The 25609-nt window shown below is 41.2% G+C and overlaps 1 protein-coding gene across 15 annotated transcripts in view; it reads right to left on the reverse strand.

Moving 5' to 3' along the window:
• DST (dystonin) overlaps nt 1-25609 on the reverse strand; it is a 447461-nt gene that overhangs the window by 324477 nt on the left and 97375 nt on the right. For 8 of the 15 annotated variants that reach the window (XM_036024287.1, XM_036024285.1, XM_036024266.1 and 5 more), the window contains exon 4: nt 13660-13867. In XM_036024287.1, coding sequence (XP_035880180.1) covers nt 13660-13867 — 208 coding nt within the window. Of the gene's footprint in view, nt 1-7209; nt 7777-13659; nt 13868-14026; nt 14152-25609 lie in introns of those variants that run through there. The other 7 variants (XM_036024284.1, XM_036024283.1, XM_028509343.2 and 4 more) reach the window with 3 other exon arrangements.

Below are 25609 nucleotides of genomic sequence, written 5' to 3' on the forward strand. Positions count from 1 at the left end.
ACCATGCTCAGAGGGTCCCCAGCAAGTAGACTGATAAGGTATTACTTATGCAGCCGCATCTTCAAGAGAACATTCCATTTCTGTAGGTCACACTCTTTGGTGTATTTCCAAGGCCAAGTAAAATAGCATTCACTCCATTTCACTACCAAAGAACATCTAATAATGACTAATATTAAAAGTGTTTCAAAACATTCTTTCTAATGAACTTTTTTACGTATTAAACAGAACTATTCACTTTACAAATGAAAAAGAAACTACTCCAAGCTTCTCCAAATACGAATATAACTTCAATATGGAAGTTGTTGCATCGCTCTTGCACCCACATTACAGAGCCAACCAGTCAGCCAAGCTGTCAATTTCTGAAATTTCTTTTGAATCCAGCCTTCCATTCCAACTACCAGAATCTTACAGATCTGTCTCCCTGCTTCCTGAGTCTTCCCTTTCGTTCAGTCCTCCGCACTGTTATTAGAATCACCTCTCTAAAAACTTATCTCATTAGTAGTATCCTGCTAAAGATCATCAAGGTTCCTCTCCCGGCCTACAGAATCAACCCCAAGGTTGGCCTTGGTTTTGGTATTCAGGCACTTTCCAATCTGGTCCAATGTAACCCTCCCTATTCACCCATTTCCATCTTCCAATCACCTCTATCCTCTCCCATCCCTAAAACCTACCATGCGCTTCAGCCAAGCATTCAAAAGAGATTCTGTGGTTATGCTCATAAAGTGAAAAAGTTATGCTAGTTTCTCCTCTTGGAGTTTTCCTCACTGGTACCTTCACCTTCTTACAGGGTAAAATCTCATTTGACCCTAAGTACAAAGCTTTCCCCAACACCCAACACAATTAGAATTATTTGCTTCCTCTACTGAGAGAGACAAAAGTAGGGTGGAAAATAATAGCACATTAATTTGCATTAAAGTGATAGAGCACAAACAAATAAATAAAAGCCTTACTTGATCACTTATAGAAATGATGATATACTTCACCTGACAGCAACCTGAAATTTCTCTTTGGAAGTAGGTAGAATGTGACCCCTAAATTACTAAGAGCTGAGGAATGGACATAGAAGCCTTTCTTCAAAAGCCATTCTAGAGAAGAGTTTCATGTAATTGAAGCATCTGAGTTTCTTTTTAATTGACATGAAACACTAAACAGCTAAACTACAGACCTTTTTACTCAATTCGTTCATCAGGCTTATAGGATCAAATAATCTTACTGTATTTTATACATTTTTACACTCAGTTGTGGAAGAAACGAAAGGAACATAGGACAGCCTGGATATTCCATCTTTTTATCACCTCTCTAACTTCAGATGTTTTTACAATCTGCAATTTCACAAAGATGATTTGGTCAAATTCTCCAGCTCCCCACAGAGCCAGACTCCAAAGCATGCGTGACCCAAAGGCAGAAACACAAGCACTTCCTTGCCTGGCTACACAATAATGGTAAGACAAGAAATCTTTCTCACCACCTCTCCTTGCATGTTATTTATTACCTAAAATCGTTATTGAGCCAGAAAATAAGCTTTTCCAAATTGCTCCAAAAAAAGTTTTAAAAAGCACAAAGCTTTTTAAAAAGCCCCTGACTAAATAAACGTTGAGATAACTATTAAGGTTAAGTCAAAACAAAAGAAACTAAAGGAGAATCAACATGGCAACTGGAGTTCAAAGTTGAATTCACTAACAATATTTAATAACTGGATACATCTCTCAACTTGATATATATTTACTATGATGTGAGGCATTGAACAAGTTCTTTGGCCAATTTAAATCCTGATTATTTGGTAGAAATTACTTTTAAAATCCATGTTGTATCATTATAAAAACATTCAGTGGTGTCATTTTGAAACTCCTCGTACTTCAAAGGTGCTCTCTGATGGTCTCTCCAAGTTCAGTGAAGTCAAACACACTGCACTGTGGATGCTACTGCATCCAAAATTTAAGTTTTAATTTCAGGATGGGCAGTTGACCCTCTGTGTGCCAGGCCCAATACCCATTCTCTCCTTATGCTTTACAAACAGAACTTCAGTTCTGTTCAGAGCTGTAAGTGGGGCCAGCCGAAAACTCTGTATTTTCCTGGTCTGCCTTGCAGATACTGGTGGCCCCTGGAACAGCTGGGTCAATGAGATACACATGCAAGTTGTAAAGTGGACTTCTTAAAAAGCTTCTTTAAAGGAAGCTGAATTAACTAGTATGCCTGTGTTCTTTCCTTCTACTTCCCTTCTTCCCATCTGAAACTAAGACAAAAGGGCTGGAAGAGAAGCAGCCATCTTGTGATGACAGAACCACCACATGATATGTGACAAGTGACTAGGCAGAAACACAGGAGTCTGGGTCCTGCTGGCCAAGAGAGGCACCCTACAGCCATGGCCTGTCTTCCTTGAGCCTCTCAATACCTGAGAGAAGGAAAGCATCTACTTGGTTCAGAATTAGCATCTGTTTCCATTACAGCCAAACACAATCTTAACTAACACTTATAATCAAATTAAGCCTATTTCATTTGTTTAAAGAAAAGAAAAAGCCCCAACTAATACAGTTTCAACTAGCTACAGAATAACACCATCATGATGCAACACAGTTAAAGTTCACTTATTACACAACTGGCTAATAAGCCATGAGCAGAGCATGAGCAGATGAAATCTGAAATCAAGTTTTTGAAGAATCCTGGAAGCCAACTGAAAAACAGAGCTAAGCTGTATGATATATGACTAGGAGGGTGGGGCAGGGGAGTAATTCCTGGAGAGGTTTACATATTAGTCCCCCCATTATCCACAGTTTCACTTTCTATGGTTTCAGTTACCCATGGTCAGCCACGGTCTGAATATATGAAATGAGAAATTCCAGAAATAAACTATTCATAAGTTTTAAAATGTGTGCCCTTAAGCCCTTGCCAGGTTGCTCAGTTGGTTGGAGCGTCTTCCCACGCACCAGAAAGACTGCAGGTTAGATCCTGGGTCAGGGCGGGTATGGGAGGCAACCAATCAACGTTTCTCTCTTGCATTGATGTTTCTTTCTTTCTCCCTCTCTCCTCTCTCCCTTCCTGTCTTTCTAAAATCAATCAAAAAACATATCCTCAGGTGAGGATTAAAAATAAAAATAAAATAAAATGTGCGCCATTCTAAGTAGTGAGATGAAATCTCTACTGTCCCCGATGTCCTGCACAGGAGGTGAATCCCCATTTTTCCAGCATCTCACCCGCCTCTCAGTCACTTAGTAGCCGTCTTGGTTATCACATCAGCTGTCATGGTATCACCGTGCTTATTTTACTTAATAACGGCCCCAAAGCAGCAGCAGAATAGTGATGCTGGCAATTCAGATATACCAATGAGAAGACCCAAAGTATATGCATGTACAGGAGAAAATATAGTTTATATGGGGTTCAGTACTATATGCGGTTTTGGGCATCCACTGGGGTTCTTAGAATGTATCCCCTGTAGATACAGGAAGACCACTACTGGAAAACTACTGTACTCCAACTTTCAATTCCACTGGCACCTGAGTTGGTTTACATTGTAAAAAGACAGAATTTTTACCAATCACAGATCTGGGTAATGCAAACCTAACTGAAAATGGAAACTACAGTTGGAGTATTCTCGGTTCCTTTTGTCACCATGCACATACATGGAGTTGTATTGCCTACTGAGGGAAGAGGCTAAAGGAATTACTCAAAAGTTTTGTGAGAAACAGGAAATTTTGACGTTTTTCTAAATAATTGAAGAGGGTTTCTTAGTGATACTATAGACAAGTCACATATCTGCCATCTAACTTTCATAGGGAGTAACAATAAAACACATTTTACAATGCTTTGAGAAATACTAATTCCCACGTCAGTGGGGAAAAACTGCATTTTATTGTACCAAAATAATTTTACTTCTTAAGTCTAAAATATATAGAATAAAATTTATTAGGTCCACATTAATGAGCTCATTTTCACATCTAATATCATTATATTTTTTAAAGTTACAATGTGTTGAGAATATAAAATTTTCTAATGACAGACTCAAATAGCAGAATTTCATAGATTAAAGTGGCAGTTAATCAATTTTAATAATATAGTAAACAATAGTTAATTATAATAGCAGTTATAGGTTATTTTTCTTATACTGACAAGAAAAACAAGAGGGGCCATTTGTATCTTTCCTGCTAATCTACAAAAATTTTTTGTAGCCCACGACAAATAAACTGGGTAATTTACTATACATATAAAAGAAAGCCACTAACAAGGATATTTCTAGCATGAACAATAACAAAGAAATATGTTTTATTCATAAATAAATGTCTTTATTCACACTGACTATGGAATCAACTGAAGTAATGTGATTTTTTAAAATCAGATACCCTCGCCCTGGCTGGCGTAGCTCAGTGGATTGAGCACGGGCTGGGAACCAAAGTGTCCCAGGTTCGATTCCCAGCCAGGGTACATTCTTGGGTTGCAGGCCAGAACCCCCAGCAACCACACATTGATGTGTGTGTGTCTCTCTCTCTCTCTCTCTCTCTCTCTCTCTCTCTCTCTCTCCTCCCCTCCCTTCCCTCTCTAAAAATACATAAATAAAATCTTTAAAAAAAAAAAAAAAAAAAAAAAAAAAAAAAAAAAAAAAAAAAATCAGATACCCTGAATGTCCTAGCTGTAAATACATTTTATTAGTAAAAGGACTAGAGTATGAATCAGAACACTGTGCCCATCTATACGTGTGTAGCAAATAGCTCTTTCTGTGTTATTCAAATACAGCAAACAGTTGCCTATTTTTACTCAGAAGTAAAGGACCAAAGCAAAATACCAGAATAGACCACACCATAAATACTTAGGCCTTACTGGCCACTATTCTTGCTTTTCTGCAAACGCTAGGTTTGAAGGCCTTCCAAGGCCATCTAAGGACTAAGTAAGTCTAACGAAATTCTCAACTTTTGAATCTCATACTCCTAAATGCTAACACTACAGATTATTATAATTCTATGTTTCTGACAACGGACAGATTTTGAATTTGTTTCAGCTGACTCTACCACTTACACTATTCAACAGCTGGGCATATGATAACTTGGCAACCTGATAATATTCTAGCTGAATGTAAACTCATTCTGTAACCAAGAAACTTTGCCAGAAATAAAAATGAAAATAGCCTCTCTTAAGTTCAAATGGGAATGTAAAATGTTTTGAACAATGCATGATTTCAGAAAATGAGCAACTGTACTTTGAAAGTTTAGTAAACTGACACTCCCTATTCAAAGCTTACAATTCTTTTCTGATTAGATCAGCCCCCATAGCAAGTCATCAGGATAATAAGCACTGTAGTGAAGTCATCGTATTGGATACTGATGGGAAATCATAACTAGCTTCAAAACATCAGGAAACAATGAGTTTTCCAGGTCTCCAGCTTTTCATGTAATATACTGGCCAATACTTTTACTTTTTCCCCAAGACTAAATGAAATATGGAACGTCTATAAAGCTGACTACAAACTGATTTCAAAACCACAAAAACAATGAAGGTAAGAATCCTCCTTTATTCAGCCAAATTTTGGACCATATGTTTGAAAAAGAACGTATTTAAGTGCAATACTGATCATTAGCATATAATTAAAATGAAGTGTAGTGAGAACTACAATGACCTGTACATCTTTACTTCCCAAAAACAAATGAAGGGAAGTTTTTAAATAATGTCTGCTTCCTCCAGACAAGTCAAATCAGCACTTTAATTATATGAGTTTTCAAAGTCACCTGAAATCATCTACTGTCACCGAGGAAAAACTTGAAGAGACAAAAAAAATTCATCAAGCTATGTTTTTTTCAAAAGTAAAAAATGTATATACTTTACTACTTTCAGACTTTGTTCTTTCTGACTTTAAAAAGCACAGGTGTATGTCTTCAATAAGGTTTACTAATCTACATCATTATTTCTCATTTGTAAAGTTTTGGAGACAACTGATGAAGAACCATATTTTAAAATGGAAAAATAGATGTAAACATGAGTATATTACACATGTACAAAAATTCTACAAATGTGCTTTATCCTAAAACATCACTGTACTTGCTCAGTGGCAGCATTATACACAAAATGGTCTTGGCACAAAGGAATTCTGATTGTACTGTTTACAAAATTCTACATGGATTAGAAGAATGTCAGTAAGAGTTCATGTTCTAGAAAGAGATAGAAAATATTTGTGAATTTTGAGCTTCTTGGAGAATTGGAATTTAAATATTCAATTCAGGACTGTATATTTCTACTTTCTACTAATAGGAAACTATTAATACAAGCATTTTAACTATATAACCCCCATTCAATTTACAGAAACTGAGTACTTAAAACCCAAAGCAAATATTCAAGATGCAAAACCATTTGAATTCAACCTATGAAATAGCCCACTATTCACTATTAATAAAGGCTCCATAAGCTATCTTTGGGTGTGGAGTCTTTTAGGAGCCATAAGATAATTTGTACACACTGAAAAGTATTTCCTGAGACAAAAAGACCCTTTAAGATGAGAAGGTGAACTTTGTCTAATGCTGTATTTAACCATAAAGTCAAAGCACGCATAATACCAAAATACCAATATTTATCAGTTTAGCACAGAATTTCACAAACACAAAGGATAGAGTAACATCTCAAAATACATTCCTTTACATTTAAATTTATAAGTCTTACTGACTACAATCTTATATTCATCACTATCAAATAATTTTTATGATACATAAGAATAGATGTATAGTCTCAGCCCATAAACTTTTTTTTTCAAATAAGATCATTTTAAGAAAAATGATTTGGTGATGCTCTCAATGGTGAAACAGTCCATTTAAGAACCCAAGAACCTTTTCTGTAGGATCAACCAAATCTCCGTGCCAGGCGAGGGCAGCAATGCCTTAATAATTCCACGGACAATTAGTTGGTACCCACCCTCCCAGGAAGAATTATGATTATGCCTAGTGCTTAAGAGCTTTTACAGGGAAGAGAAAATGCAATGTGCTTCTTGGAAACCAAAACCCTCCCCCACACTCTACCACCCATCCAAGGGCATCTCTGGTCCGTGGCTACCCCCCACCCTCAAGCATTGGGGACGCTGAATCCCATCCAAAAAGATAGGGGCCATTCCCCAGATTGGTTCCAGACACCTGTTTACTTGTGCCCAAGCAGTGGTGGCTCTGGTTAAGCAAAGGTAACGGTTACCCTGCTGGTCTGTGCCAAGCCCTGCAGCCCGAGCGAGCGAGGGGAGCCACATACCTTTGTACCTCTCCAGGACATCCTCGTAGGCCTGGAGGTACTCCTGTTCCTCTACGTACAGGTAAGCGGCTGGGGAGAGGTACCCCGCCATGCCGAAGTTTATCTAAGCGATGACTAGCCAATTCCCCTCTCCCGCTCGGAACCGGGACAGTGTCTTAGTCAGCAAGACGCAGCCTGGAGAACTGGAAAGCGGAAGGAGCGGCGGGCTTGGGGAGAGCGCTGAAGCCGGAGACGCAGAGCTGGGGGCACCCAGGCGGCAGAGGAAACGCCCAGGCCCCCTGCCTGACCGCGGGTGCTGGGCCGCCTTGCTCCGGAGGAGCCACAGTCGCTCTCAGGTTTCAGCAGCAGCAAATCTCGGCGTGCCCCGGGGGCGGTGACCAGCAGCGCCACGCCACGACCGACGGAGGAGCCAGGAGCAGGGCTGAACAGGCTGGGGACTGCAGGCGCCAAGACCCTCAGAGGCCACCACGGCTTCCACCCCGGCCGTGCTAGGCGCCTGCTCTGGGGCCGGCCGAGACCTCGGCAGCCGTGCTGGAGAACAGACGCGCTGCCTCCGCCCGGGATGCAGCGCGGCGCATCTGCGGCATTTCCTGGCCGCCGCGCTGCAGACACTCGTCTGCACCCCCGGAGAGAGGGAGGGCCAGTGGGGGAAGGGCAAAAGGGAGGGGGCGAGTGCAGCGGCCAGCGCCCAGGCTGGCAGGGCTGTGACCCCGGCACCGCTCGGCCCCTCCCTTCCAAGGAGAACCGCAGCCCCAGGCCTCCTCCCCCGTCCGCCCACCCAGGTTGACTGCGCAGCCAAGCACGCCCACCCCCGGACACCGGCCGGCCAGCCCCGGATCCCCAAGGACAAGGTTTCTATTTGGGACCCACAACAGGTGCCCGTGAAACAAAGCCGCAGATCTCGGCCACCAAAGCGCGCAGCCCCTTGCAGGGGAGCCAGCGACTCTCCCTGGGGAAAGGGTGGCGGGAAGGAGAGTGGGATATACTTTTTTCATCCCAGCTTATGGCACAGAAGGACTCGGATCACTGTGTGGCAGCGCGGAGTGGGAAGGGCAAGGGGGTTCGTGCCCAGGGCAATTCTCAGGGGCTGGGGGCGGATGGCCTCTGCAGGTGGCCCAGCACGTCAGGGCCTGACAGCCTGCGCGCGTCTGCGCCTGCGCGCCCGGCCACCCAGCGGCTGCCACAGAACCAGCCCGCGGTCCCTCCCTTCCGCCCCCCAGAGCCGGCAGGAGAATCTGCCGCTGCGCTCCGCTAGGGCCCCAGCCCTTCCACAACTCCCCCAGCTAACTGTGTCACCTCCCTCTTTTTCACCTGTTATCCATTCCGCGCGGTACTGGTATCCACTGAACTTGAGTAAAAATGGGTACGATTCATTTAACTTCGGCATATCATATACTCAAAGTGGGTGAGTGTAAGGGTCGACTGGAGGAACCAGCTGGTACCCAGGCGTGTAAATAGATGTATTTCAGGGCACTAGCACTTTACTAACTCTGTCACAGGCAAGTTACCCTCTCTGAGCCTGTCTTCATTAGTAAAATGGGGATAACAGTGCCTACCTCATAAAGTTCTGTATTAAAGAGCTTTGTAAGTGTCAGCTATTGTTATCATTAGATAAACTCGCTCATTGTTCACCATCTGACTTGGGACAACTTCACCTCTTGCCCACATCTTCCCTCCCTGTGTCTTCCTTTCATATGTACTGACCTTTGGCCCTTGATGATTTTGTTTCTTTTTTCCATGTTGTGAATCATTTTCCTTCCATTAGATGGAGATGAGTACTCTTGAAAAAAACTGGATATTCTTGAAAAAAAAAACTTAAGTTTGAATTGGAATGCTTTACTTCTACTCAGCAATTGGCCTATTCCAATCAAAGAAAGACCACATCTCTCTTTTCTATTCTGACCATTAGCTTATAATCTGAGTTTCATCCCATGTCCCACTAAACCTTTAGGATCACTAGAGTTTTCCTGCAACTTGGTAGGCATGTATGTAAACATTGGTTCATGAAGTAATGAACACATATAACATGGTACATGTTCTTGAAATGAAAGGGTTAGTAATTAGATTCCTAAGAGTCATTCCCTTTACAGACCACACATGTAGATTCTCAAAAATTCTTGTTCCCTCACAATGACTGAGGTCGTTGAGGACATACATAGTCTAAGTCTTCATCAGAGACTGACACACAGTAGTACCCAGTTTGATGCATATAATCAGTGCACATTTAAGTGATTTTTAACTATCCATTTAAAGAACCAGCCAAAATGGACAGAAGCAGCATTTGGAGTGGTCTACAAAATCAGCCTTTGCCCCATGCATTCTTGGAATGGTAATATCAGGAATGGTAATAAACTGCTGATAATAATAGTATATTCCATAGGGAAGCACTGAAAGCACAGCAGTTAACAGCTGGGCCTGAGTCAACAGTGCCTGAATTCAGACCCTAGCTCTACCACTCCCCAGCTGGGTGACCTTGGGAAGTCTCTCCCTCCCTCAGAAGATTTCTGAACTGAAATGGAGAAAATAATAGTACCTACTTCATACGGTTGTTGGGAGGCCTAAGTGAAACAACATTAAATGCTTATAAGAGCATCTGGCTATCAGTAATCCATCATTTATAGAGCATCTTTCATGTACCAAGGAATTTGTGAAATGTTTTACATTCACAATTTTATTTAATAACCACAACCATGACCCTTTGATAGAGAAAATGAAAGTTTAGTAGTTTGTCCAAGAAACCATTAGTGGTTAGTGATAAAGGGAGAATTAAAATCCAAGTTTTCCTGAGTTCAAAATCTGACTCTGCTTCAAGTCCAACTTCAAAGAATTCACCTGAGACCAAAAAAAAAAATCTGTATTTTAATATAGCACTGTCACTGAAAAACCATGTATTTCTGTCAGTTGAAGACAGAAAACCCCAATTTACAATATCCTATAACTAAGAAGAGCAGATCTGGATTGTTCTTATGTAAATGGTACTTATACAGTGGGTATTTCCTTACATTCTATTATCTTATTGTCACTTTGACCCCTCTGAGAAATAGGAAAGATGTACATGATAGTCTAAGACTTTAAAATAAAGAAATTATAATAAATGCAAAAGTGCTTTTAAAAATATGAAGTGTTGCCTTGGCTGGTGTGGCTCAGTGGACTGAGCACTGGCACGTGAACCAAAGAGTTGCGGGTTCAATTCCCAGTCAGGGCACATGCCTGGGTTGGGGGCCAGGTCTCCAGTAAGGGGTACATGAGAGGCGACCACACATGGATGTTTCTCTCCCTCTCTTTCTCCTTCCCTTCCCCTCTCTCTAAAAATGAATAAATAAAATCTTTCAAAAAATAAAAATATAAATATAAAGTTTCTGACATACGACACCATCACCAGTAAGACTTTTCTGAAATGTAAACCTGATTATGTCACTGCACAGGTTAAAAGTCTTTCAGTGGTTAGTGCAATCTCTTCAGTATTGCTGCACAAGCACTTCTACAGTTTCTGCTACCCCCTACTGAACCCCATGTGTTAGCTACACACATTCCTAGAAGATTCCATTTAAACACATCTCCCTAATTTTGTTCTTGTAGTTTCAGCCCTCTGAAATGGCTTTTCCTTTCACCCTAATTCCAAAAGGCTCTTTAAATCTCACCTCAAATGGCAATTCCCCTCAGAAACTTTTCAGGAACCCCCCTCCCCATGTCTCCCCTTCTCTATCCAAGTTAATTAGATTCTTTGCTGTGTTCTTTTACTGTTAGGTGCTTCTAGCCATTACACTTAATCTCTCATACCATACTGTAATTGTCTAACAGCACATCCATTTGTCATATTAGACTATAACTTCTTTAAAAGCAGAACTGTGTGCTTTTCTTCATTTTATTCCCAGGGCCCAGTAAATATTTATTAAATGGGAGTAAATTAAGGGATTCTACAGACCATATAGTCCTTTTTGGCTCTAGACATTTTCATATTCAGTTCTATTTTTATGGCTGTAAAAACAAAAACATTGAACTTTCAACTTCTTTATTACTAAATAATGAACACTATGGACATCCTCACACCATTTCTAAACCTCACCCCATCTCTTACTAGGGTTGAATTTCAGAAATAAGGTAAGCTTTAGGCAGAGTGTGAAAATGAAAAATAAAATTACAAGTCCAAATCTTAATTAACAGTACATTTTCAAACTATCCACAGCACCAAATTTCCTCAGATGCCTTGTTCCCTGATTCTCATACTGGGTGCTCAGTGGCAAATTTAATACATACTGTATCTGAATTTCATATTTTACCCACATTATAATTAAACAGATATTTGTGGACTGCCCCCCAAGTCTATGATTATTGATTATGATTTGTTGTTTAATTTCATTGTGTTCTGTTGTAAGATTAATATAATCTTCAAAGTGTGTAACTTTGCGGTCTCAAGTGCATCAACTACCACTAATTTTGTAGCTACCCCCACAAATCACTCAACAAACATTTTACCAAAAATAAGACAAGGCCCCTGCTCTACTAGTATTAGCATCTGCTTGTCCACTGCATCGCATTAGAGCCCAAGTTCTTCTGCACCTTGAGCTTACACTTAAAGTTACTTCCACCAGCTTCCCTTGACTTCCTTGACTTTCTCCCTAATAGTCTTCGGTTCACATAATCTCATTCCCCCTGACACATATCTGTTCCGTTCTTCTTTCAAAACTCTTCCTTCAGACTAAAATCATAATATCACCATCTACCACCACTATCAAAACTCTCAAGCTAGAAATACCTTCTACCTTCCATAAAAATTCACGACATACAGGCATCCCATTCTGATGCCCCAGGTTTTCCACCAAGTTCCAACAACTTTTCTCACCATCCTCCTTTCTGCTGATCACCTATCTTCCCTTTCTGCTGATCAAACATCTGATACCCACACTGTCTGTCCATCCTGGTGCTTCAGACCTGCTGGGGGGCAGGCCAGGGATGTCTCAACAGGGCAAGAAATCAGGCCTTAGTGACTAAACACTTTTTTGTACTCCAGGAAGGTGCTGAGAGCCAGGTCTGCCCTAGTTCTCCCAAGCCACCCCTGCTCACTGTCCCTTGGCTCCCAAATGGTCTCTCCATCCTCCAGCCTGCCTCCTCCCTCCCTTTCCCCACTCCGCCCAACCTCTCCAAAGGCCTGGGTGAGACCAGCCAGCATCTCACAAGGGAAGCCAGAAGAAGCTCAGGCTGTTGCCCCAGAAACCCAGAACAGAGAATGGCTGCCTGGGCGCTGTTTGTTTTTCCCCGTAATCAGAAAATCCCACTAGGGGGACATTAGGGGGACTCGCAGCTGCCAGTGTGGCTGATTTCCTGGCTTACCCCCTATAGCCCCCTCAGAGGAAGGTAAACTACCAACTTTGCATTATAGAAGGAAGCAAAAAAAAAAAACTGAGTGGGAGGGGGCTCCAGAGTTGAGAGTAGGGGAGGGAGAGAAAAGGAGGTCTGACCAGCTGGCCACAAAAACCAATTTGGAAAAACATCTGGCCTTTGGCCTTTGCAAGAGAGCCCCAAGGACATACTCCATTCTACTCCATTGCCATTTCCGAGAAAAAACAATTATTGAGGGGAGGAACAGCCACCCCAAGAAGCAACTCTCATGCACAGAACACAGACACACAAACCACACAAGTGCTGAAAGTTTGGAGGATTGATTTCCCAGGTGTTCTCAGCTTTCAGCTAGGTAAAACAAGCCATCACTTCTGGCTCCACGTTTACGCCAGTGCAAGGGAACACCGGTTAACACAGAACAGAAACACTGGCACCTCCCATATATTAATTAATCAGGAATGCTTGATGGCTAAACCCTCAAAAGCACAGGCAACAGTAAGCCGCTACAGGCACATACATGATACTGACAGGGATGTTACACTAAAAAAAAGAACATACATGATACTGACAGGGATGTTACACTAAAAAAAGAAAAAAGAAAGAAAGAAATGGCCTCTGAGTTGCTGGAATACCCTCTGCATCCTGGGTACCAAAAACCAGGACTCTACCCTGGTTAAATCTGCGTAGCCCAGTGCTCCTGGGCAAAAATGAAAAGGAAGGCTCTCACAGCTTCCGGCAAGTACACTAGTACCCACTGGAGTTCACAATGTACTTTCAGATTCTCACGGTGGCTACTGCATGTAAATAGGAAAGTTTAATGCAGGTATCTGTAAATATCTCCTTGCGTTTTAAAGGTATCGATTCATCCAGTCAGAAGACGGGCCAAACGCTTAGTCACCAGCAGGCAGGGCTAATCGCTCTATCAAAAAATAGGGGCACAAAGTGAACATGGTCATCCTCCTGCCCCACCGTGACCACAAATCTGAGCCCAGTGCATCAGCTCCCAGAAATTATTCCTCCGTTCTGCCGCCCCCACAGCCCTCCGTGGCGCAGATGGGTGAATTTCCGCAACTCTCGTCCTGCCTCCATCCCTTTCCCGGATGCTCTTACCTGCTATCCTGAGCACTGCCCTCTCCGCGGGGTCCAGTACAGAGCCCCCATGAATCTTTCTTTTCGATCTCTCATGTTTAGGCAAATTCCAGGGTAAGGTGTCTCCAGGAGCAGGAGATGCCGAGCCAGATTTCTGGCTGAAATCATCCTCATCAGAAAAATCCGCAGAGGAAGACATGGAGCAGCGATAGGACGCGTTCCCGGAACTCTACAGAGGATGACACAGAAAAAAGCATTAACCACAGAACACTCGCATATGCTCATGGATTTCAACAGCGCTCTCCCTGCCCCCAAACTGAGTCTGGCATCCTGCACCCTCCACAGCGCTGAAGAGACACACAAACAAGAAATGAAACCCAGCGCTCACCATCTTTTCTTTCCACAACTCCCACAGCAGAAACAATACCCGGGCAGTTCCAATGCATGGAAGATTTGCACAGGAGTGTGTGGCCTGCGGTCCGGCCACCAGCTCACAAATGACTGGCCCAACAATGAAGCGAGAATCAACAGCCTTCCTGTTACAAATCTATAGTATTTGGCTCCCCCACCAGGACAGGAGAAACATTTTCCAAACTAGACTGCTGGTTAATTCATTAACACAAGTAACTCTTAAGTTTCAAAAACAAAGCACAAATACAGGATGTTGAGGCCCAGTTCCTTTCCGTTCCAGGTCGCCTCACCACTGGAGTCTCCTTTCTGACCAGGTTTGAGCCCCTGTGCTCTATTTAATTTCCTTCGTGAGCGTAAAGCAGGTTACTGGAAAAGAGCAGGGAGGGAGGAAGGACCGATTCTGAGAAGAGCCTTTTCTTAAGACTGGGAGAACACAAGAGACAGTTTTCAGAAACCTAAGGCAGCTCCAATAAGCAAACATCTGAACTCAGTTTAGAGTTCTTGAGATAACTTCAACTTCAAGCAGAGTAACAGCTGCCAATAATGTAAATGAGAATGATGCAGTGCCATGACCGGAAACATAGCTCTTCTCAGCTCCTGGTCATTACCCTGTGGAATGGAAACATGATGCTTTTACCAGAGCACTTTGCCTGAAGGTTAGTCACCCCTTCCTCTAGCTACAGCAAATCTGCAGGGTCATACCTTTCATTATGTCTCCTCTTCAGAGAAGAGGTGCACAATGTTATTCGTTCCTTCTGTGAGGGGTTAAGTTTGTGATTATCTGGAGGGCGTACAATGGAAACAAGGATGCTGACCATCTGTGCTGTGAACAACATTATAATTATAAATAAGATAAAGCATCGAAGGGAAATCTTCCCTTTCCCATTTAGAATTCTACATTGCAGAAGCTCATGGTGAAGACACAAAACTGGTTCCTGAAATGTAACTTGGAGGCACAGATTCCTAAGATGCAAGTTACTGGTGTAAATCAGTGAGGCGTGCTGCAGTTTGAGCAAAAACACAGAGCTGCTCACAAAAGCAGTGACAACAACAGCAAAACCAGGCTGTGTGAGCAATACCCCAAAGCACTCACCAAAGGCATGTAAAACAAACTACCAGAGAATCCAGATATTGACCTTACCTCATTCCACTCAGACATATCACTGCACGGGGTCAACACCATCATTTTAAAAGGACACGATATTTCCCACAAAATAAAGTATCTAAGATTTATCTTTACCTACATTCTTTCCTGAAAAAGCAGTCTTCTCTTTATTTTACCTGAAATTTTCATCACCTTGGCAAATTTATTTATTTAGACTGTGTACGTTTTCCTAGTAGAAATAATGTACTAGGCACTTGAGGCAAATAAAATCGATTTTCTGTATTGTAGCTAAAGTCCATAAAGAGTTGTGAGTGGCATTAAGTCAGTCACAGAATGCTTTCATCAAGCTAATTTATTTTCCATGCTTTTCTGGAAATTCATCTTGAGCTCTCTGAGGCTGTGTTGTTTGCTGGATCTGTGAAAAAGGGTGACATTCTTAAAGACTTTCAAAAGGGCATTGGGTTTCTTTGCTTGCCTTCTGTCTTCCTTAAAAAGGCTTTCTACCTGTCCTTACTTAAGGTCATCCTTTATCTGTGATATTATATTTCTTCTTGTTGCCTGCACTATTTTCAAAGAGTATGGTAATTTGATTGTTTATCTTTACAAACAGACTTAGAGAATAACTGTTAAAGAACTGCTTTTCCAAAACTCACAGGTTATTGATTTTAGTAAAGTAAAAAATTTTTAATGGCCGGAGTCTCAGCTGACTGAACAGCAAAATGTTATTCGTGCCATGACATAAATACCATTAATCACACGTGGCCAGATGGGAACGGTTACTACCCTTGGACCCAAGGGTGTTGACTGGTGCAGCCTCTAATCTGGTAGTGTCATTGGTAAGCAGATAAGAGAGAAAAGAAAGAAAGGACAATCGGCAACAGCTTTCAGCAATACATCACAAGCAAAATATAGACACACACAGAGAATTAGAGAAATCATACATATTTATATATGGTAAAGTCTCTCCCCAGGCTACATGACTCAAGCATGTTAACAATTAAAGCACGAGATTTTTTTGACAATAATTTTCACTAGTGCTTTATAAAATAAAAGGTAAACAGTATCAAGTTAGGTCCATCTGAATCCTAAAAACTGAGAAGTGATATCATTAAACAAAGCTGCTTGGAAGTCTATTGATCCTCTAAAACTCTTATACTCTTCATTGATTTGAAATGACTTGTCAACTCATGTCACTATTTGGGGCTTAAAGGGAAGAGCATAAGAGTACAGTTCTCTTTTCTTTTGGAAGAAGAAAGCATGTTCTCTGACCGAAAGTCCAGAGCCTAACCTTTGACATGGGGCTTGAAAGGGTAAGACAAAGGAAGAGAGCACTGGTGACCAGCAAGACCCCAAGTTCCCATCTCTTCTTCTACTCTGTTGCCTAAGGTTTGATTCCGATTATAATACAGATATCGGTGTCCATCAATAAATTACAGTATATTCATACAATGAACTACTCTGTGGAAATCAAACCAAAATGTTATTGGTCCACATTTAGCAAAATGGAAAGGATTCATATAGAATGATTCCTTTAAAAAAATCTGCATGTGTGTGTGTGTGTGTGTAGGTGGTCAGAAAGATGGGTATGGTTGATAGATTAATAGATAAATAACTGTATCAACATATAAACAGTGGTTAATTCTGGGTGATGACAATATGATAAATGGACTATATTTTATTCCTTCTAAGGAATACACAAAAAGGTTACTAAAAAAGATAAATACACTTTATCTAAGACAAATACACAAAAAGATTACTAAAAAAGAAAAAGATACTGTGTCAAAAGTTAGAGAAAATATCAAAGGCCCCAGAAAAAAGTAACTATTTAAGCAAGTGCTGTAACCATTTGGGCCCCAAAGACACCACTGAAGTGTTGAAATTTTTGAAAACCTCTCTCCAAAACAAAGCTCTTAAGTAAATACACACGAACTTTGCATACAATTTTAAGGGGGTCATTGACCTACTGACCTAAGATTAAGACCCCAGTTTACACCATCATCTGTCATCACCACCATTTGGCATGTGTGTTAAGAACAAGAGAAATAGGAAAGAGCTGTGGAGTTCGAGAAAAGAGAGAAAAGGGTAATTAAGATAATAAAAACAAAGTTGGGAAAAGGATAATTAAGATAGCAAAGACGAAGTCGACTTGTCAGAATATATTTAACCTTTGGCTCTTTTACTTTTTAATGAAGGATCATGAGCCACCTATAGACTGATGTTGGATCTCTACAACAGCAACAACAAAACACTAGTTTATGAGAAACAAACAAACAAAAAAACCCTGCATAGTGTCTTATTACAACCTAGTTATTAAAGCAGTTTTAACAATTGAATTAGATCACCAAAAGCTTTAAAAATGACTTTCCTAATAGCCAATTCATTCATGTGGTATAAAAACAACCCAAAGCTCCTAAACCAGGATAATTACATAATGCAACATTTTTAGAAGGGGAACTAAACAATAACTTCTCTAATTGAAACCCCTGGGAGAGATCTGAGATAAGTACAATGGAACTGCCTAAACTGGAAGTTGCCCAGGCTTAGCACCCAGATCTGTAGGAAAGTGACAGGAAATTGTCTCTGCGTTAGGCATTCTCTAAATGCAACACAGAAACAAGTGCAGAGATAAGGGTTTGTAAGGTAGCCAGACTTTTAGAATCCCAGAGGCTGGAAAGGGAACTTTCACAAACCCACATACTTATGATGCATGCATATTTCCACAGGTATATTTCCAAAAATTTATGAAAAAAAAATTTTAAAAGCACATGAGGAAACAATTGGTCAAATCCAGATTTTCTGGGGTATTCTACAAATTAACTGTCTTGTCCTCTTCAAAAAGGTCAATTCATGAAACATACATACCCCAAAGCAGGGACTATTCTAAAGTTAAAAGACAAAACTTTGACTGGATTCTGATTTGTATGGTTTGGTTTTGTTCATGCTATAAAAAAAAAACATGTTAGGGACAATTGGGAAAATCTGAACATGGATCATGGATTGCTTATTAGAAAATATTGGGAAATTATTGTTAATTTTCTAAAGCAGGATAATGATGTCATGGTCACATAAGAAAGTGTTCTTAGCCTAGAAAGACGCAGGCTGAAGAAACTCATGATGCCTCCGCTTACTTTCAGTTGTTTCAATCAAAGCAGAAAGATGCAGCAACAGGTTAACAAAAAAAGTATTCATTGTATTACTCATTCAACTTTTCTGTAAATTGAATATTTTCAAAATGAAGAGTTGAGGGGGAAACACATAAAAGGCCTTTTTTGTTTTTTAAAAATGTCGTTTGAGCCTACTTTGACAAATCAGGATCCCCAGGTTCAAGTGCACAGCAATAGTGTCCATCTAAGTAGTTTCTTGTAGCTTTTCTTCACATACACTTAGAGAAGCAGCAAAGTGCTGTCCTGTATCAATAAGACACAGGATAAAGGCCATCTGTTTGCCTCAGTCCTAAGCATAAGTTTAGACAGAAGGATTTAAAAGAAGCTCCTTCTGTTATTCATTTAATATACAGCATGGTGAACATACTATTGGTTCATTATCATGTATTTTTTATATTTCATATAAACAAAAAAGGCATCAAAACTTAGAAAATGTGAAGGTCCAATTTTGTTTAAAATCCCCTTGATTAGGTATGTACAAACACTAACTTCTTACATAGAGTATAAGAATCCATGGCATGGCCCAAGACTCTCTAGCCCTCTTTGTATACTCGCTTTTTTATTTGGAAATAAGTCAAATATCAAAAGCATATTATCTGATTTTAGAGACTCCAGGGAATACAATCTCTACCACAAACAAATAGATGTAGAAGAAAATAGTTAAGGGCAATGTAAGAAACTGTTTTACCCTTGAAGGCAAAATGAGTGATGGCAAATTTGGAGACCGGGTGCTTGTTTTAGTTTAAAGTTTTTTCAAACTAGTCAAACAATTCAAGTATTCTATCACCAAATAAATAGCTCTTAATTAGCCTCACAACTGAAAACCACCTTTAAATATTAAGGGGAGGGGAGGGGGGCTCTGAGTTGGTGAGGCCTCAGCTAGCTCTCACTCCCTCCTTTTAGGGGAGATCTGTGGGAGCCCTTAACTCAGAGCGGAAGAGGAGCCTGGGTGGAGCCAGGGAGGAAAGGGAGGTCAGAGGGAGGGAAGCTGGAAGGTACTTGGATCTGACTCAAGGGAGGAGTCTTTGGGAAAAGAGTTAAGGAAGTCAAAGGTTTCTTTAAGGGGAGAGGTCCAGTTCATCTGCCTATGAAAGAAGACCACTGGAATTCAGGACACGAACTCTTTCTAGGGTGTAAAGATTGTGCATTAGAGTGTCCCTTGGTATTACATTTCTGGGGAAACTGAGCTCAGTATTAGGACATGGGAAGAAAGAAATTTCCAACACCATTTTCCTCTGTGTAAGAAGCTCTACAAGGTAAATAGCAGAGACTCATTTCCATGAGAAGCATAGCTTCATAGTTTAGGTAGTCTTGTCTTAGCATTAAGACAACCAGCTTGTTCTAACTATACACATCATTTACTGAGCGAGTGTAGTCAGAGACTGTACTAAGCATTTTCACTCACTATCTTATTTAATACTCAGTGTAACCTAATAAGGAAGCAGATGCTTAAGGAGGTGAAGTAACGTGTCCACAGTCATCCTGTCAGTACAAGGTGGAGCCAGGATTTCCATCTGGGTCCTTTTGACCCCAAAGCCTGTTCTCTCAACCATGGGTTACTGCGTGCTCTAAAATGTGGTCCCAGACACTGAGAGGAACCTAGAGCATGCTCACAGCTCTCAAAGATCTTACCATGTATTTGGGGAACCCAAAAGTGTTAGACTTGTTCTGTGCTGACTAGGCCCAAAGCATGGAAATGACCATAGACAGGTGTCAGTTCACAATCCAGAAAAAAACACCCAAAAATATGCAAGTACTCGAAGGTGGAAAGGACCGCTTTGTGTGGCAGTGAGCACCTTCCCACTCCAAGGAGCCAAGCCTTCACTGTGAAACCCTGGGTTTACTCCATGCTCTCTTCCAACCCTGAGACTCTTTGGGCCTATGTGCTCCTCCACCTCCCTAAATCCTCTCCCCAAATAGATTACAAATAACAGAAAACCTATGTTAAGTATCAAAACACCAAATTATTCTAAAATACCAAATTATTGTAAAAATCTTTCAAAATGACAGACACCTTTTTTTGCAAGTCTACCTTAATTCAATCATATTAAAATTACAGAAATAGAGACATCAAGAACTAGGGTCTATTTAAACATCTGCAAACAGTCTTTCCAAACTGAGGATGAAATTTTGAGTAATTTGCCTAAAAGAAAATCAAACATAACTCTGAAAGTAGCCCCACAAAACAGAAACACATTAAGAACACAAACTCAAATACTGAAAACATCTCTTTAACTAGAGAGTATTTCATCTTATATTTTAAAGGGATGTTTATTTATATCAGTCAATTAAAAAATATGTCCTAAGCACTCAGACTTCTGCTTGGGAGGAGCTTAAAATCTAACTAGAAGAGCAAAGGTCATAAATAGTCAACATATACTTAAAATTATCATCTGTCTATATTAAGCTAAAAAATATGTCTTCCACTGGAATAATATAAAGGTACACACAAAATATGATTTACAGTATAAAGTCAATTAGGAAGGAAAAATCAACAGGAATATATATATAGTCCCTTTATTTTATTTTCATTTTCCTCAAAAGGACATTTTTTTTCATTGCTTTTAGAGAGAGAGTAAGGGGGAGAGAGAAACATTGATTGGTTGTCAATCAATCAATGGGAATTTGATGGGGGATCATGCGTACCTGGACCAGGGATGGGACCAACAACCTATATATATGAGCTAACCAGGAATCAAACTAGCAACCTTTTGGTTACAGGACAAAGTGACAACCGACTGAGCCACACTGGCCAGGATGGAGCATCTATAGTTCATTTAGAAGCCAGGATGAAGATACAGGTATTCCCTACATCCTTCTCTCCTCAAACGGTATCAATATCCAAAAATGTTGACTGCTGGTTGAGCCATCCTATAGATGTGTTGTGGTTGTCCTGACCATTAAAAAAGAAAGAAAGAAAAAACAGCCCTGGCTGGCATAGCTCAGTGGATTGAGCGTGGGCTGGGAACCAAAGTGTCCCAGGTTCGATTCCCAGCCAGGGTACATTCCTGGGTTGCAGGCCATAACCCCCAGCAACCGCACATTGATGTTTCTCTCTCTCTCTCTCTCTCTCTCTCTCTATCTATCTCTATCTCTATCTCCCTCCCTTCTCTCCCTAAAAATAAAATTTAAAAAAATCTTTAAAAAAAACAACTAATTAATGACAAATATTTAAAAATTGGGAATTTGCATTAAAATTCATTGCATTAAAATGGCCTAGTAGTAGTTTCCCCTAATTAGAAAGGACATGTGCTTTCCAGTCTGACACAATCCTTGCTGGCCCACTTCATTCCCTTATGATACTGGGTCCCTGTAGGCTTATGAGTTTGGGGGCCCTGTCATCAAAGGAATGGGCAGCATTGTTGCATTCAGAGAATAAAGGAACAATGGTGGGGGCAGGGAGAGTAAGGATGATAGTAATCAATAAAAAAGCATGAGAGCTTAAAAAAATAAAGAGAAGAAAACTAGAAAGGAGGGAACAAACCAAAACAAAAAGAAGATGGCTACCAAAAAAGCTCAGTTAAATTAATGACAAACAGAATTAGGTGATGCCATGTTCCTATTGACATCCAAGTGCTGATCATTCCATCTGTTCCATGGATTCTGCTCCATCCCAAGAACCCTGGTTAACATTACTAAAGCCCAGGAAAAGAACCTGAAGTGTGTGGCTCAGGAAATGCTGGCTCATGTTCTCCACGTATCTAGCTGAACTACCCACCCACCACTACTACTGCTGATTCTGCTATTTTTTGCTCCTGCTCCTACCTGTGGTCAACCCTGCTCCCACATGTCTCTCTTACTCTTGTCTAGATCATGGAGGAGGCTTTGAGGTCAAGGACTTCAGACAGCTGGAAGTCCTGGCTCTGACTTCTGTTGGAAAGATGTTGTCTATGATCACCCATGTGGGGCCCAAAGGTGTAAACACAGGAGGTTCCCAGAGACCAAACTGCAACTGCCATCTACCCTAACTACCTATAAAGTGAAAAATGTGTGCATGCCATGCCAAAGGTTGAATGTTGGGTAAAAGCTATATGATCTTGGAAAGCTCCTTGGCCTCTCTAGGCCTTGGTTTCTCATCTTTGAAATGGGAAACATAATAGCACATGAAACATAGGGTTATTGCAGCAGAATAAATAATACTTGAAGAATGCTAAAAGCAATGCCCAAAATGTAGAAAGCAGTAAGTAAATTTTAGCATTTAATGATGTTTACCTATTCACGCATGTGCAACCCAAGGGTAGATGACTAACTCCAGGTGAGCTAATAGTATTGTCACTCCAGGAAATTTGAAACAACAAACAGAAACACAAAGACTAGAAGTTACTGAATAAGGCCATACTATTAGCAGCTCTCAGGAGACAGAGCCAATGTAGTTCCCATACCTATCCCTCCCCAAGCTTGGTTGTTGAACCTTCAGTTCTTTGGAAACACATTCTTCCAATACATTCCTCTTGTTGTTGTTCATTGTTTTTTTTTTTTAATTCATTGTCCCCATTGTTGGAGACAACAACAAAAACTCAGATAAACACATTATCTTAAAAAAGCAATTATATTCAATTCTTCCCTGTTGAAACATAAGTGGGGTTATGTCTTTATTGCTTTGTTTTCATTACCTGTCTTTATTAATGAGACTTCAGAAAATTGCTTTTGATAATAGCTTTTATATAGTTGTTCTCTCACTACAGTTACTACTTCAATCAAGTGGAAGAATTACTTTTTCATTTAAAAAAAGTTTCTCTTACTGCTTTAAAGTTAAGTCCCTGAAACTTTAAGTGCCTGGCACATCCACTGCCCCTTCTGAGGAAAACAGGGCTTGTTCCCCATGTGCTGAGGGGAAGTAACCTTGCCACCATGAGCCATAACTGACTGGGACCAGGGAGCGGTTCCCAGACCCAAAGAGGGCCACTGCCTCTGAGCTGGTTTGGTGGGAAACTCTGCCCAGATGGTATGCTTCATACTGAACGGTGGCAACCCAGTTCAACTGCAGCCTCCCCTCTGAAGAATAAATGCTAAGTTCATTATAAATGTCCTTAATATCTGGGTTTTCCCTAAGATCTGCTGCACATCCCAGTCCTAGAGCATTTGTGAGTCATCCAGAACAATTATGCGGCCCAAAGCCCCTACATCTGTAATAAGAACTACCTCCGGTTTCATTTTGCCTTTGTAATAGATGTTTCTTTCAGGGTGGCCATCTGGGCCTGTCCCTTCCTTGCTTTATCCCTGGGGAAAGCATGCATCAGGACAGGAAGCAGAAACAGGCTGCAAGCATACCTGCCTTTTCTTTCCACAAACCTAAAACCATTGAGGCTAAAGTTATAGAAAAGGGAAGAAGGTTCTAGTGAGTGAAAAAGACTTCCCCCAGCCTACAAAGAGCTCCCCTTGGGTTCAAGGGAACATCTGTGGATCCTGGAGCAGGGAATCCCAGAAGACTCTGAGAGAGATGGGTGCCTGGTGTGTCTAGGAGGGATAGTCACGTAGTTAACCTTTCAAACAGTCCCTGTGTCCTAACAGCAACCCAGAGCAGCCTGAGGGAGGCCTTTGGAGCAGTCACAGGGATATGTCAGCATAACCTGGAGGCACCAATGTTCCCTTCTATTTGCTGACACTTTGGCATCTGAGACCCCAGAACCTTAAGGAAACTCTGAGGTAGAGGAACTGAGAAGCAAGCACAAGGCCTGGCAACATGTGAGACTGGGAGTCAGAACCCAACTTGAGATGAAAACAAAAAGGGACGTCTTACACCATCCTAGACTTAAGTAATACCGTTACTTAGTCTTAAATAGAGTTTATAGACTAACATTCGAATTCCCTGTGCGGGCAGTGACTGTTCACCTACGTTAGAATCTCATTCTTGGGAGTGGACCCCCATGACTGTGTTGAATAAATCCACTGACTTGGCAGCTTTGCTTCAGCAGCTGGATCCCATGTGAATAGAGACTGAGAGAGGAAGGTCTGCCAGCAAGGGCTAGAAATGCTGAACATCTGTCTGTCCATCTGTCTGTCTCTGTATCTGTCTGCCTGTCTCTCTCACTCAAACACACACACACACACACACACACACACACACGATCACCATGACAGCTACCTTCTCCTACATCTCCTCCTTTCCTCAGTATTATTCTTCATTTTACAGCTACTTTGAATTACTCTGGAACCAGGGAAAAAGAGGAATGTATTTGCTTGCTTGCTTGCTTGCTTGCTTGCTTGCTTATTGCCACCTTATTCCAAAATGGGCATTAAGGTAGCTAATAAGAAGGTAGTGGGGAGAGGGGATATGTTGACAGCTATGAGTTCAGTAACCAGTAGCCCAAAATGAAATGTTGAAAAAGCATAAGGTGCTTAGAAAGCAGGAGGAAGAAGTGGCAGCACATGAGGCTGTGGAAGCAGGTGGCAGATGGAGATTATACAGGGCCTGTGTGCTAGAACTTGGACTTCAACTTGTAGGAGCCAGATTGTTGCTGAAAGTCTAGAAGTAGTTTGTTCTGATAGAGGGTGACTCTGACATCCATGGAGAAAATGGACTGGAGAGGGGTCAGCCTCAGACAAAATTAGTTTGCAGTTTTTGTAATAGTTCAGCAAATGATGACAGCCTGAACTAAATCTCTGAATTAGGAATGGACAGGAGAGGATGGATTTGAGCAATATTTAGAGACTAGAAAAAAAGAAAGGGAGAAGAAGGTTGGGCTGTGGTCAACAGAGTAAGAAGTCGACATAGTTTACCTAGAAAGAATAAGAAGGTGAGAAGTCAGGCTGAAGTGGAACCGTGGGGGCAAGAAAAGGGCAGTAGAGAAATGAGTGGGTCTCCGAGGAGTCATACAAGGAGGCCCAAGGTCCAAGTCTCTCTGATAAGCCACAGAGTACATGGTGATTCAGAAGAGTGGCTAGACCCCAACCTCCAAGAGACCCCAGTTTCCCTCCAACTCCAGCCCTGGCCCGGACCCTACAGGAGTGACCAAGGACACTGCTGCTCTCCAAGGAGCAGTGTCAGCATCACACAATGGCCTACTGACAGGGTGGCATGCTGGTACCAAGGCAATACTAAGCACCTGAGCTTTCATTTGCCTTTTTTCTGCACGCACAGAAAGAACAAGAGTGTATAAGCCATCTTGTTCATTGTCCCCTTTTACACAGGAGTTGTACTGTAGATTATAACAGACATGCCATTTACACACATTTTTGTAACAGTATATGAGATATGATATTATATTAATTAAAAACAAAAACAGTAACATTCACATTTTTCTCACTTCTAATTGTCTATAACAAGAAAGTAGATAAACTCTTCCCACCG

This window comes from Phyllostomus discolor, chromosome 4 (genome assembly GCF_004126475.2).
Source record: "Phyllostomus discolor isolate MPI-MPIP mPhyDis1 chromosome 4, mPhyDis1.pri.v3, whole genome shotgun sequence".
Classification (NCBI taxonomy): domain Eukaryota; kingdom Metazoa; phylum Chordata; class Mammalia; order Chiroptera; family Phyllostomidae; genus Phyllostomus; species Phyllostomus discolor.